Source organism: Corylus avellana, chromosome ca2 (assembly GCF_901000735.1).
Source record: "Corylus avellana chromosome ca2, CavTom2PMs-1.0".
NCBI lineage: Eukaryota > Viridiplantae > Streptophyta > Magnoliopsida > Fagales > Betulaceae > Corylus > Corylus avellana.
This window is the reverse complement of record NC_081542.1, coordinates 17,785,112-17,797,875: the sequence shown is the minus strand read 5'-3', so window position 1 is coordinate 17,797,875 and position 12,764 is coordinate 17,785,112. Positions and strand designations below refer to the sequence as shown.

General features: G+C 34.9%; 1 protein-coding gene across 1 annotated transcript; it reads right to left on the bottom strand.

Annotated features, from left to right (window-relative positions):
* Positions 1 to 366: 366 nt before the first annotated feature.
* Positions 367 to 2,571, bottom strand: LOC132172617 (transcription factor MYB61). The gene is made up of 3 exons (XM_059584149.1): positions 2,120 to 2,571; positions 1,874 to 2,003; positions 367 to 1,788 (listed from the first exon to the last, which is right to left on the bottom strand). Exons 1-3 carry the CDS (start codon positions 2,250 to 2,252, stop codon positions 690 to 692), a joined length of 1,362 nt encoding a protein of 453 aa, XP_059440132.1. The 5' UTR covers positions 2,253 to 2,571; the 3' UTR covers positions 367 to 689.
* Between the last annotated feature and the right edge of the window lie 10,193 nt (positions 2,572 to 12,764).

The window sequence follows — 12,764 nt, the reverse complement described above, 5'->3', positions numbered from 1 at the left end:
GTCACCATAGTTTAAATCAAAAAGCCACCCAACCATAAACCATTTTTCTAAAACTAGTCTAAATTCAAATAGGGAGAAAAAGGAAAATGCTGTTATAAAGGTGAATACGATCTGTGTCCCATGGAGACAGTGATAGACAACCATTTGAATTTTAAGCTGGAAAAAGAATCGAGATGTGAGAGGCCAGGTACCTGCAATTTTCGATGCTCTGGGGAGCGTAGAGAGAGAGAGAGAGAGAGAGAGAGAGAGAAATTTGACACTATATATGCGGATTAGATATGCCATGTAGTGCTTTTCCCCAATATTCAATGCGAGAGTCATGAAGAAATAGTATCCAATCCATTAAAAAGGAAAGAAAGAAAGATATAAGCAATGAGAGTAAAATTAGAAAAGAGTAAAAAAAGACAAGGGTACAAGCCTTATTGTGAAATTCTATCCCACACCAAAGAAGAAAAAAGGTAAAATAGCAAGATTGTTTCCTCACAAATATACCAAAACCAGAGGCAAAGAAATGTTTTTTTGTATGTGACCTATATACAAGAGAAGAATATGTGGCACACACCTCTTCTAAGAAAACAGCTAGCAAGCACTGCAATGCGCTGCAGTACTTCTTGGAGCCTCTTCTTAATTTTAAATGAAAATTCTGCACTTTGTTTGAGAAAACCAGAGGCTTCACATCTTAATTCAAGCTAAGTATGCCCAAAGGCCGCCGCAAGTCTTTGGATATCCTTACCACATATATCAGAATTAGCCTGTAAAGATCCTTGCTGCTTGTTATGAGGCCACACAGCACTTGAACTGTCGGTCACCAAATGTGTTTCTGATTTTATCTCATTGTATAAGCACTGTGGAGTTTGATTTTGTAAAGCAGCCGCCATCAATAATGGTTGACTAAAATATTCAGCCCACTTGATGTCTTCGGGTTGGCTTTCCGTCAGATGGATTTGGGTCTCCGTATCTGATGTCCCACAATCCGCCAATCTCCATGAAAACATGCTGTTCTCCAGCAAGGAGCTGCTGCTCTGCAACTCAGCGCTGCTGCTGCTTCCGCTGCTGCTATTGCTGTTAATGTTGGCGGTGGCGGTGGCGCTGCCTTCCCAGTAGCGGGATCCGTTGACTGTGAAGGAGCTCATGGATACATTATTATCGGAGGGGAAAGTAAGTGAAGGCTTGTAACCAATAGAGGTCGGTAGCAATGAAGTGTTTGTAGGTGATAGAATGCTAGATATTGCAAACTCAGAATTCATATCAAATGATTTCCCACTTTGGGTGAACCACTGCGCGGGGTTGGAGTTTGTGGAATTTGATGCATAACTCAATTGCTGAAGCGGAAAATGCCCCACCAAATCTGAAGGCTGGCAGTTGTTTGTGGAACTTTCTTGGTGGGAGGTTACAAATCTATCTTGGAGGAAGTCATTGTTGGGTACTGTGGATGTCATCAAATTGTTATTGATGCTCCGGCTGTTTGTTGTCCTGGAGCTGGAAGAACCCTGGACTTCCAAAGGGTAGCCATGTGGAGCAATTGGGGATGGCCTCTGCTCAAGTAAAGCTTCCTCTTGCATTGAGCTTTCTGCCTTGAGGAGATTCAGTTCATTGGATACCACCGACATTTTGTCTCGGCTTTTGGCTTCTGTATCTTTATCCTCTCCATTCTCCACTTCGGAAAGTGGTTTGTGGGTGACGGGGTCAATGCCTCTCTGCCTGAGTTTCTTCTTTAAGCAAGAGTTCCATAGATTTTTTATTTCATTGTCGGTTCTTCCAGGCAATTGTGCTGCAATCTGAGACCACCTGGGGATCGAAGCCAAGAATGTTTTCTTAAAAAAGTTAATGGGAAAGTGTTGAAAATGAGAAACAATGGAGCTAGAGGAATTACCTGTTCCCGAGGACCGCATGAAGTTCGATTATAAGGTCCTCTTCCTCCTGTGAGAATGTACCTCTCTTCAAATCAGGCCTCAAGTAGTTGATCCACCGCAATCTGCAGCTCTTCCCACACCTCTGCAGACCTGCCAATTCATCACATGGGGATGGACCATTAGAAATTCAACTTTTTCTTTTCTTCTTTTTTGTCCTGAACATTGCAGAAAGACTTATTAGTTTGAGGGATAAGAGTTGAAGTTACCAGCTTGCTTAGGAACAGAGCTCCAACACCCATGACCATATTTTGTAATATGCCTCAGAAGCTTCTCGTCCTCCTCAGGTGACCACAGGCCTTTCCTTAGCTTCTGCTTGTAACAGCAAGAGTGCCTCCCCATTTTAGAGCAAGACCTGCCACCAGCTATGAGGGGGAACCTATCCTTAAACGGCAAGTTTGTTGAATCCTAGGAGAACTGTCAGCAACGGCTAGAGGTGGCTCTGAATGGATTTTTAAGGGAGTTGCGGTAGAAAAGATGTTTAGAGAGAGAGAGAGAGAGAGAGAGAGGGAGAGAAAGAGAGAGAAGTGACAGGGAGGTTGAGAAAATGAAGTGGCAGCTGAGAAAGGGAGTTGAATTAATATATAAGAAGAACTAAAGGGAGCCTTCCAAGAGAGAAAAGTCACACTCAATTAACAAGGCACTCCTATTTGAGTCTAGTTTTTCTTTTACAAAAGAGAGAGAGAGAGAGAGGGGTGGGGGGTGTTTGTAAAAACAAGATGATGATATGAACTAACAAGATGAGTTGCATATGTCTCATCAAAGGCCACAGAATTAATATGTCTCTTTGCAGAAAAATGGTGGGTATTTTCGACGATGAACAACCCATATGCTTGCAACCGAAGTCAGAAAAAAAAAAAAAAAAAATAGTACTTCTTAATTAAGACGAACACAGTACAAACGTAAAAGCGGAGAAGTAAAAGTGGGAAATAAAATTTTACCAAATTTGAGTTTGCATATAATATATAGACGCCATACAATCAGGCTAAATCAGCTGCGGGCCGGTGTGAATGTGTCAAAAGTGAAAAATATTCCATTTCTTGTCTCTCACAGAAAACAGGAGTCAGGAGGGTCTATTCTTTACTTTACGCTTTGGGCTTTATGACAATTCTTGCCAGTAGTAAACAAAACTACTTGGAAAAGTCTTATCATTACATGGGAAGAACGTAATACGTATGGGTCATTTTCAAATATAGAGTATATCGTCATTTTTGGATAGAATCCATACAATGTTGCTAATTGCTTCAACCCTCATGGTTTCCATTTTCAATGATAGATTTCTCATTTCCCTTTTATTCTTCTTTCGCTTCCCCCAAAATTCCAGAAAAAAAAAAAAAAAATAGACCTTTCCTACCTAACCACACACATATATATATATATGAGCAAAATCAATTATATTTAGTACTTGTTGACACAACGTGACGCAAGGGGAAGAGAAACTACCGGATTTACCCTAATTACTTATTCAAAGAAATAAAAAGAGACTGGATTTTTATTCATAGTATACTATAATTTTTGTTGTATAACTCATAGGTGGATTCAATAGTTGTAGAAATAAGTGGGATTGAGATTCAACACTACTTTACTTGTAATTTGGTTAGACAATTGTTTGTGAGAACGCCCTTGTAGGCTACCTGTAAGTGTTTGGATATAAGTCAAGACTTGTTCGAGCAGGTAAACCCCACAAGAGAAGGTCAAGCTATTTACGTAGATGAGAAGTCCAAACTATTTTAGGTGAGGATATTATTTTCCTTGGTCAGCCGAAAGTATTTTACTTGAAATTTGGCGAGATCAAGTAAATTTATACATTGAAGATGACTGAGTTTAGTGTAATTATGTGAAAGTAGAAAGAAAAGCTTAGAAGGTAGTGTTATCCGTGTGTGTATATATATATAGTTTATTAATTATAATATGAATGCCTTTTGCGGCCAATAATAAAGGGCGCAACAGTAGATTTATTACAACCTAACGCTAATTAAGCTTCAGGCCAGCTACTTATACGTATAATAAAACCTCATTAAAACCACCGCCATCCAATCACCGTGCCAAGTGCCATCTCCATTTACCAATATCGCACAGCTGTTGCAAGCATCTTCTCTCCTCCACCTCACCATGCATGCTTCGAATGAACTTTTGTTGAAATCAGAATATTCTGGAATCTATAGCGTTTATAGAGCTAAAATGAGGCGTTAGAGCTAGTAACTTTCTTTTGATTTTACTTAAGTTTAAGAAATAAATTTACTTTTTGCTTCTATATCTAAATATACTTTACATTAACTTCTTTTACCTTTCATACCTACTTTCCAATTTTTTACAAAATCCTAACACAATCGTCAATGAAAGACAAAAAATTGAAAGAGGAGAGAGACGAAAGATTAATGTTTATATTAAAATAATGTATAGGGAAGCTCTTTTAATTCCCTACACATTGAGTAGCATTGTAGTATTTCCAATATTTAGGAAATCTGCTGTGAGTGATTTTTTGTGATTTTTTTTTTTTTAGATTTTCCCTATATATAGGGAAGGGAATGAGTTATAGGATGTCTGTTGCTAGTGCTCTTACACAACCATCTTTTCATCATTTTTTTTTTACAAATCTAATGAATTAACCATTTAATTTGTGGACGCATGTATGTCCTACACAAATTCAATGGTGAATTCATGCATTCACTAGATTAAAATGGTTGAAAGAATGAATTTTATTATTTCTCCGCTAAAATATAACTAAAAATTATGTTATATACCACATTTTTATTACATTCATATTCTATCGAACTGACATGACAGTGTCCATCAACTTTCGACTCATCCTTTGCTTTAAAAAAAAAAATTAATGCACCGCCAGTCTAAGGCGGGCGGTTACCAATAGTCGTCACAGCAGGTTAGTGAATATTTATGTTCAAATCGCGCTGCGGTAACCACCTATTAGATATGGGCCTATTTTTCATGTTTTCGACCTTTTTGGGCTACTTTTTAGGGCATGTGTTTAGATGGTGTTGGGAAATTGTTTTATGCTTGTTTTAATGGTTTGGTATGCAACCCTATACCAAAATGATGTCTATACTATTATATATATATTAGCTTAAAGGGTAGGTGGTAGTTAAGCGCCTCTGCGTACCCTACTGCCACTATCCGCACCGTTTTAGGCAATTAGTTGGAAAAGGTCAACGATCCACCCATGTGATTATACAATTAGCGATTAATAGCAGTTAATAGTAGACGGCATGTTCAATCCTATTACTCATCACTAAAAGTTTTTTTTTTTTTTTTTTTCTATTCAAATATGGGAAAGCGGGTTGCAGGGATCAAACAACCACAAAGGGGTGGGCATGCACCCGAACAACAAAGCCAAAAACAAAAAATACAGTACAGAAACAGGAACAAGTCCAAAAGAACCAAACACTAGTCTGTTAATAGTTGACTGGATGTAAAATCCTATTACTCATGACTAAAAGTTACACTAGCTAACTTGTCTCCCTGAAACAAGAGATCCTCATCATTTTAAGTAAAATAAAATATACTTCAAATCATAAACAAATCTCCATTGGAAAATGAAAATCATGACTTGAAGGTTGACATGCATTACAGATAAGAAAATTGTTGTTACTATATATATATATATAGTACGTACTCTGATCCTTTCTGTAATGTGCTCCTTCAAATCATGAATGTTATATTTCCTCCTTTCTCTAAGATGCCACTTCTAAAGAAATGAGCTAGAGTCATAGAGATACATCAAATTCAACTACTAGATTCATATATATAGTCTTCTTCACTATCTTTTTTTTAAGGAAATAATGAATACACATAATCTTCGTGTACTGTCAGGTTATTTGCAAATAGCTCCCAAACTATTATTTGTAACACTTGGCCTCACAAGCTACTAGTAATCTCTCTCTCTCTCTCTTTTTTTAAAAAATTATTTGAAGGAAAAATACGATAGTGTAACTCTTAAAATCACGGTATTTTTGGTATTTCCAAAAAAAAAAAAAAAATTGTGTGTAGACTACATGTGGCGCTTTCCATCAATTTTAAAGTCAAGCACGGTTGAAGGGTACTGCCAACTGTAAGAAAGGGGATCAAGTGTCACAAATGGTAGTTTGGGAGAAATAAATTGTTAAATCATTACTAATCTCAAAAGTTTAAGTACTTGTGGATAAAAAAGTTTAATCAATATTTTAACAGTACTCTATCTTACGTGTGAGCTCAAACTCCTCTTTAATAAGAAAGACCCAACATGTGGAATGACATTTAGGTGTTGTATCCTTCAATAACTTAGGCATCTATCAAAAGCATCTCACGCAATACACCCGACAAGTACTTGTGCAGGTGCTCTCGACTTGCGCTTGATTGCATGATTTATTGCATCATCAATTATGTAATTATTATAAAACGCATAAAACAAAAATAATGAAATTAGAAAATTTGGATTTCTTTAAAATAATTGGAAAATAAATTTATCTGAAAATTAAAAAGGAAAATTCGTGATATATATATACGGTCTTATCATTAGAAATTTGATATTGCATAAAGCTTTTGGATTGTGGACACTTCAATAATATTTCCCGACCATTCTCCATGTGCATATTATCCCCACAAAAGGACAATGAGTTGAACCCTAAACCTATTTAACTCGTTTCTCCACCAATTGACGTTATAATTGAAAGGAAAACGTATAAGTTGTTTTGTCTTTTAGTCTGAATTGAAATAATTATACTTGATCACAATATAAAGTTAGTCCGTGCAAGTTAACTTTTTTATATTGTCCATATGGGAAATTCGAATAAAATAAATAAAAAATAAGATTCTGTTTTGGGATTAATTTTTTTTTCCAATGATTAGAAGCGTATAGGGCATCATGGCTTGAATAATTCTCTAAGATTGAATATTTAATTCCAAATAAAAGTAATGTATAACACATTTATTATAAAGTTAAAGATGCAGGCCTGATACCGTTGCATTCTTCTTCATCTTCATCTTCTTCTTCTTCTTCTTCTTTTGTTTTGTTTTCTTTTTTTTGGACCACACTAATCTTTACAGCTGCAGCTTTAAATCTTCTAATCCCCGCTGTTTCCATCTTCTCCTGGGCCCTTTCTTTATAAACATATGCAATTAATTAAAGGTATATGAATTCGCCGATTTTCTAATATATATGATCACAAGCAGTTGAATTTTCTCTTAATGGCTGGCTGATGTCCTTGGTGAGCTAAACCTCGTGTACGTGATCCTTAATTGTTTGGTTGGGCATAACTCCCTTAATTAATTAATAACACTTCACTTGTCCTCAAGAGAAACCTCAATTAGCTGGGACCACGTTTAGTGAAGCGGAGGTTACTAGTTCGAATCCCCCTTCTCTTTTCCCTCTTGTGCTGACATGTCAAAAAAAAAATAATAATAACACTTTACTTAAACTAAATTCCACTAATACAAGCCATGCACACAACGTAATTTACCTATTTAAAATATGGGAAAATGCCCTAGAGGTAGGTCTCTAAGATCTATATCACTTTTTATCGTACCACTCCCGAAATTTTAAAAATATGGGTCCATCACGATCGAGGTGGTCTGTAGGTGGTGTGACCACCCCCAGATACCTACTTTATTTTCTAGATTTTTTTTTTAAAAAAAAAAAAAAAAAAAAGAAAAGAAAAAAGAAAAAAGAAAATTGAGTTGAAAAAAAATAATAATAATGTGGGGTTTTGAATAATTTTGATTCAATTCTAATTTTAGCATGTTTGTTGTTACTAAACTAAGAAATATGAATAACAATTTCATTTCACTCTCTTTTATTTTCAATAATAACTATTATCTTTCTTAATAGAATACGCATTCCGTGAGCCAAACGAAACTAAAATAGAAATGTTGATTGTACAATATATTATGATCGACATGTGTTGGTTTTTAATTGGGTATTATATATGTGGCATGACCGTTAAAAGTTAATGGAGATGTAACAAAAACACCTATTTGATCGGGGTTGAAACTTTAGAAAATAAATTAATAACATTTAATCCTTAAGGAGCAATTTGATAAAAAAATAATAATAATAATAATAAATAAAATAAACTTATATATATATTAAGGGACACCTCAGTCCCTTATAGCATTAAGAAAAGCTTTATGCACGAAATTATTGCAAATTATTAGCCGTGGAGGCTGCGGCCCGCATTGAATTGTTAAACCTTTTGGAATCTGAATAGAAGATTCGAAAATATCAAAGGCACAGTTGGAAACTTAAAGGAATAATCAATCATTTTGATATAAGAAATAACTAAATATTCGAAAGAAAGAAAAAATAGATCGATCACCAAATCATATATTTTTTGTGTATATATATACATAAAAAAACAAAAACCAAACGAAAATTGCAAGAAAAAGAGTGCCAGATTCAAATTTCATTTTCATGAAGTGGAATTTTGTGCAAATATGAAAAAATGTGGAATATTAAGAGTGGACCCATCAGATACCATGCATGATTCAACATCCCCATGTGCTCCACTGTGCAGATAACAAATCTGTACGCCATCTTTCTGGGCCCCTAAATGTCTCAAATTATGTTAGGATACAATTGTTAGTAGGAGATGATTGGAGGCCATTATTCCCATTTGACCTTTTAACATACATCTTATGTTTTTAACGATTTTTTTTTTTTTTTTTTTAAATTTTATTTTTTGCATGTTTGGCTTCACTCCGGCTCCCCAGCGGTGCAATGCCGCCATCTGCTCCTAGATCTGTCATTCTCCGACCGCTTACCTTTTTTGGTATTTTCCTATATTTTTTTTTGTTTTTGTTGTGTTTTGCTTTATTTTCTGTTTCTTGTAGGTTATTATTTCCCTGATCTGAAATGGTTTGTTCTTGTGGTGAAAACTTTTGTTGCCGGCGTTCGTTATTCTACAATACATTTCCTACAACTATCTCTTCATGGGGGTAGTTGTCTTCATCAGTTGGGACTCTTAACTAAGTCTTTTTGCCGTTTGTCAACCGTCTTGTGCGACCCTTTGAAAGGCCCAGCTTGTTTATAGTTTTTCTAGACCATGAATAAAACCATTGCCTATACTTTGTTATTGTTACTATTACCAATTATGTACTGTATTTTATGGTTTGGGTTTGTTGTAGGAGTGCCCACCTCTTTATTGTTCAATCCTATGTAACCCATTTTCCCTTATTTGATTAAAAAAAAGTCAATTATTAATAAACAATTCAACATATAAAACATTATAAAATATTAAAAATTATTTTCACCTTTATATTACATCACAATAAAAAAAAAAAAAAAAAAAACAAACAAAAACCTAAAACTTTTTAGTTTTTATCAAACTAAACCAATTAAGTTGAATTAGGGGGATGAACTACAGAAATAGCTTGAATTGATCATCATGCCCATTATCATCTTCTTCATTTTTTCCTTTGTGAGGTGTAAAACCACCCGTACATTTGACTTCGATTGAGGGGACCTTCTAAAAAATTTGGGCCGGGGAAATTGTTTTCTGGTTTGACTTTTTATGTTTTTTAACCAATCAAGTTGTAATTAAGTTGCCAAGGGCGAGCTCACGCGCGATACTCTTGTGGTTAGTTTAACTTTGAGGAGCTCGTGGTGGCACAAGAGATAAGAAATCTGGAAATTTATACATGTATGTACGTACACACAAATAATTTGGGCGTGGGACCCTGAACCCAATGGAATGTGGTTCTTTGGTTGAGGATATATATACACACAAATATATATATATATATATAGGTGTACTTCTCCACCGACAGACAATTAGGGAGTGAGAAATGACAATCAAAAGAAGTACACGTACCCATGTATTAATAAAGGGCTCTTATTCCTCGTCCTTTATCACTTTCCTTCTCAACGCCAGGGTGTATAATTTCGTAGAGGCTATATATGGTGCATGGTTTAGGTTTTAATTATGTTAACCACGACTTTTTTTCAAACATTAATATATAGCATTATCAACAATCTTTGTGTTATTGTTGATAAACTTTCTTGATATAACAACTGCGACGACTTATTAATAATGATCGGGCGTTAATAAAAGTCATTAGCAATTGTTTAGTGATCGTTAGAAGACCAAATTTCTTGTAGTGATCATTTCATCTAAGCTCCATCATCATCTCCTTGAATTGGGTTGAGATCATCAATCTTTCCTCTTTTGTAGGAAGACTTTCATTAGAAAACTAATAAGTCGTTTATATATAAGTACATAAAAGTTAATTATGTTTTGGTGGTGAGTTTAGGATTATGCTTAATGAATCTTATTTACGTCTCCTCCTTCTTTAATTTACTAAAAGCAAAAGAAAAACTACAAAATTGACTATCTCATATACACACACATATGGTATATATATCTCTTTCCGCCGCTGCAGCTTGACCCTCTCTAACCTGCCATTTTGTATTATGTGTATAAACAATCTAATCTTCAATAAATTTTATACTTCTTTGTGTTGTTCTGGGTACATTCTTGTTTTAATTACATGCAGCTAGCTAGCTAGCTAGCGTACGTAGACAGATTCCTTATTTTTTTCTTAGATAATTTTTTTAAAAAAATAAAAAATAAAAAAACATTGTTCGTGCTTCTCATTGTTCATGGAAAGGCAAGTATTCCACGAATGGTGTGCGCACTATGCATACAGACAACCAGAGCCACCGAGGAGAGCATCTTCAACGCTTTCTCTTCCCTCTACCAAGTTTTTTAAATAGAAAAAAAAAAAAATGCTGAGCGCTTTCTAGGAAACCCCCAAAGAGAAGAAGAAGAAGTCTAATCGTTTTCGTAATATCGTTTGTCTCCTTGTTGAACCATTATGAGGCCTTCTTGACCTTAGCAATGTCCCAGTTCACACACCCAATAAGAAGTATCAATTTATTTATTTTAAAACAAAAAAAAAGAGATCTTTGTTAATCTCCATGCCTCATCATTTACTCCCGTGAGCTTATCATATGCACGCACATGTGGTGTTTCCCTAAGTCAACCATTGTCTACATGGTTTGATTTAAACAATTCCTAATCCTACCCAAAAGCTTCTACTGCCGGTTGGTAATGATTTGTATTATTTGTATGAAAACATTACTAATTCCTCAATGTGCATGCTTTAAGACTCCTATCCAATCCATCTTCCTGCTCTTCATTTTATCGTCTTCTTAATCCTGCTTGTATTTTACATTATTATCAAATTGATCGTTCTATTCACATTTCATTCAACTTTTTAGCACGTAGAAAACTACATTACACCTAACAAATTGTCTAAAAATGTAAAAGAATACCCAAATGTTAAGAGAGGGAAGACCCACCGACGACCTACTTTATTATTATTATTTTTTTTAATCATATGAATCATAGGTGGAGTAGTCTCACACGATTTTTCGCATGCATAACACTATTTATGTTAAAACTTTAGTAAAACGATGCATAACCGACGACCTACTTTTTTTTTTTTTTTTTTAATCGTATGAATCATAGGTGGGGGAATCTAACATGCTTTTTCGCATTCATAACACTATTCATGTTAAAACTTTAGTAGAATGATGCATAACCGACGACCTACTCTCTTTTTTTTTTTTTTTATCATATGAATCATAGGTGGCCCATGGGGGAGTCTAACACGATTTTTCGCACGCATAGCACTATTTCATGTTAAAACTTTAGTAGAACAATACATAAGAGTAATGCTAAAAATTATATTTTCATTTCATAATATCTTAAAATATTGATGTGGCACTTTCAAATAGTTCTTAAATTTTTTTTTTAGAAAAATACTATTTAGTAGACTATTATATGACTGTCAAACAATTATATATGATGATGTACGTGGTAGTGAAAATTAGTCCGTAATTTTTTCCTTTTACAAGCTTGATCTTGTGAATCTGAAAATTGATTTTCACCGTTACATCTTTATATATCTTATAATTAGTCTAAAATTGAGTTGGGATTACTACACCAATATTATAAAATAGTTATAGGATAAAAATATGATTTATAGCCTCGCTCATTTGATAATAATGCAAAGGGTATAAATGAATGAGATAAAATTGAATCTCTATATGAATGAATTTCATAATTATTCCTAATTTTATTACAATTCTAGACATTTCTCGGTTCTAACTAAAACTAAAAGAAATACATAAAATAAAATAAACCAAAATTTTTCATAATTTTCTCAAGTATTAATGAGGATGGTACGTACGGAAGATCGAGTCAAAAGATATTTGCAAATGCAAATGTTTCGGGGTGGACACTCAAATTATAGCGACATGCGCTTGGATCACCTGTGAAAGTAGGCGTACCAAGAGCATCCAAATTTGAGATTTTGAAAAAATGAAAAAATAAAAATAAAACAGGCTGAGTTCGATCGAGTGATGACCAGCCATTTGAGCAGTGGGACAGTGTTGACTGCAAGATTAGGGCATGGCCTACCGGGGATGTCAACAATGACCTCAAAACTCGAGTGTGGCTGTGAATTTCAGTTGTCTAGGTTCACTGCTCTGCATGGGTGTTAATGATCGGATCTGGTCTGATTCAAATCTAAGGGTGTTTGGTACGAAATATGTCCCTTCAGGTGGCTGAGCTGGGGTCTAGCAACTCATCCATTACTGAAATCAAACCATGCACATCACTCCATGCTTAACCCCACAAGGGTGAGTAAAAAATAAATAATTTTTTTTAAAAAAAAAAAGAAAAAAGAAAAAACAAGGAGATCGATAGATCGATAAGGATATGGTACAGGGTGGGCTCTATCTCCTGTGAATATGTGTCACCAGCCCAAATAGACCCCACCATAGGGCCATTCCCTTAATCATTCTGTCCCAGTGAAGGATCAAGTGTAATTCCAAAAAGGGAAGTTCCAGTTTGAGCA

Excerpts from the sequence above, each read along its gene's own strand:
- LOC132172617 (XM_059584149.1), bottom strand. The coding sequence starts at position 2,252 with ATGGGGAGGCACTCTTGCTGTTACAAGCAGAAGCTAAGGAAAGGCCTG. Across the intron at positions 2,004-2,119 it reads CTCTGTTCCTAAGCAAGCTG|GTCTGCAGAGGTGTGGGAAG; the intron begins GTAACTTCAACT and ends ATGAATTGGCAG. Across the intron at positions 1,789-1,873 it reads CATGCGGTCCTCGGGAACAG|GTGGTCTCAGATTGCAGCAC; the intron begins GTAATTCCTCTA and ends TTCGATCCCCAG.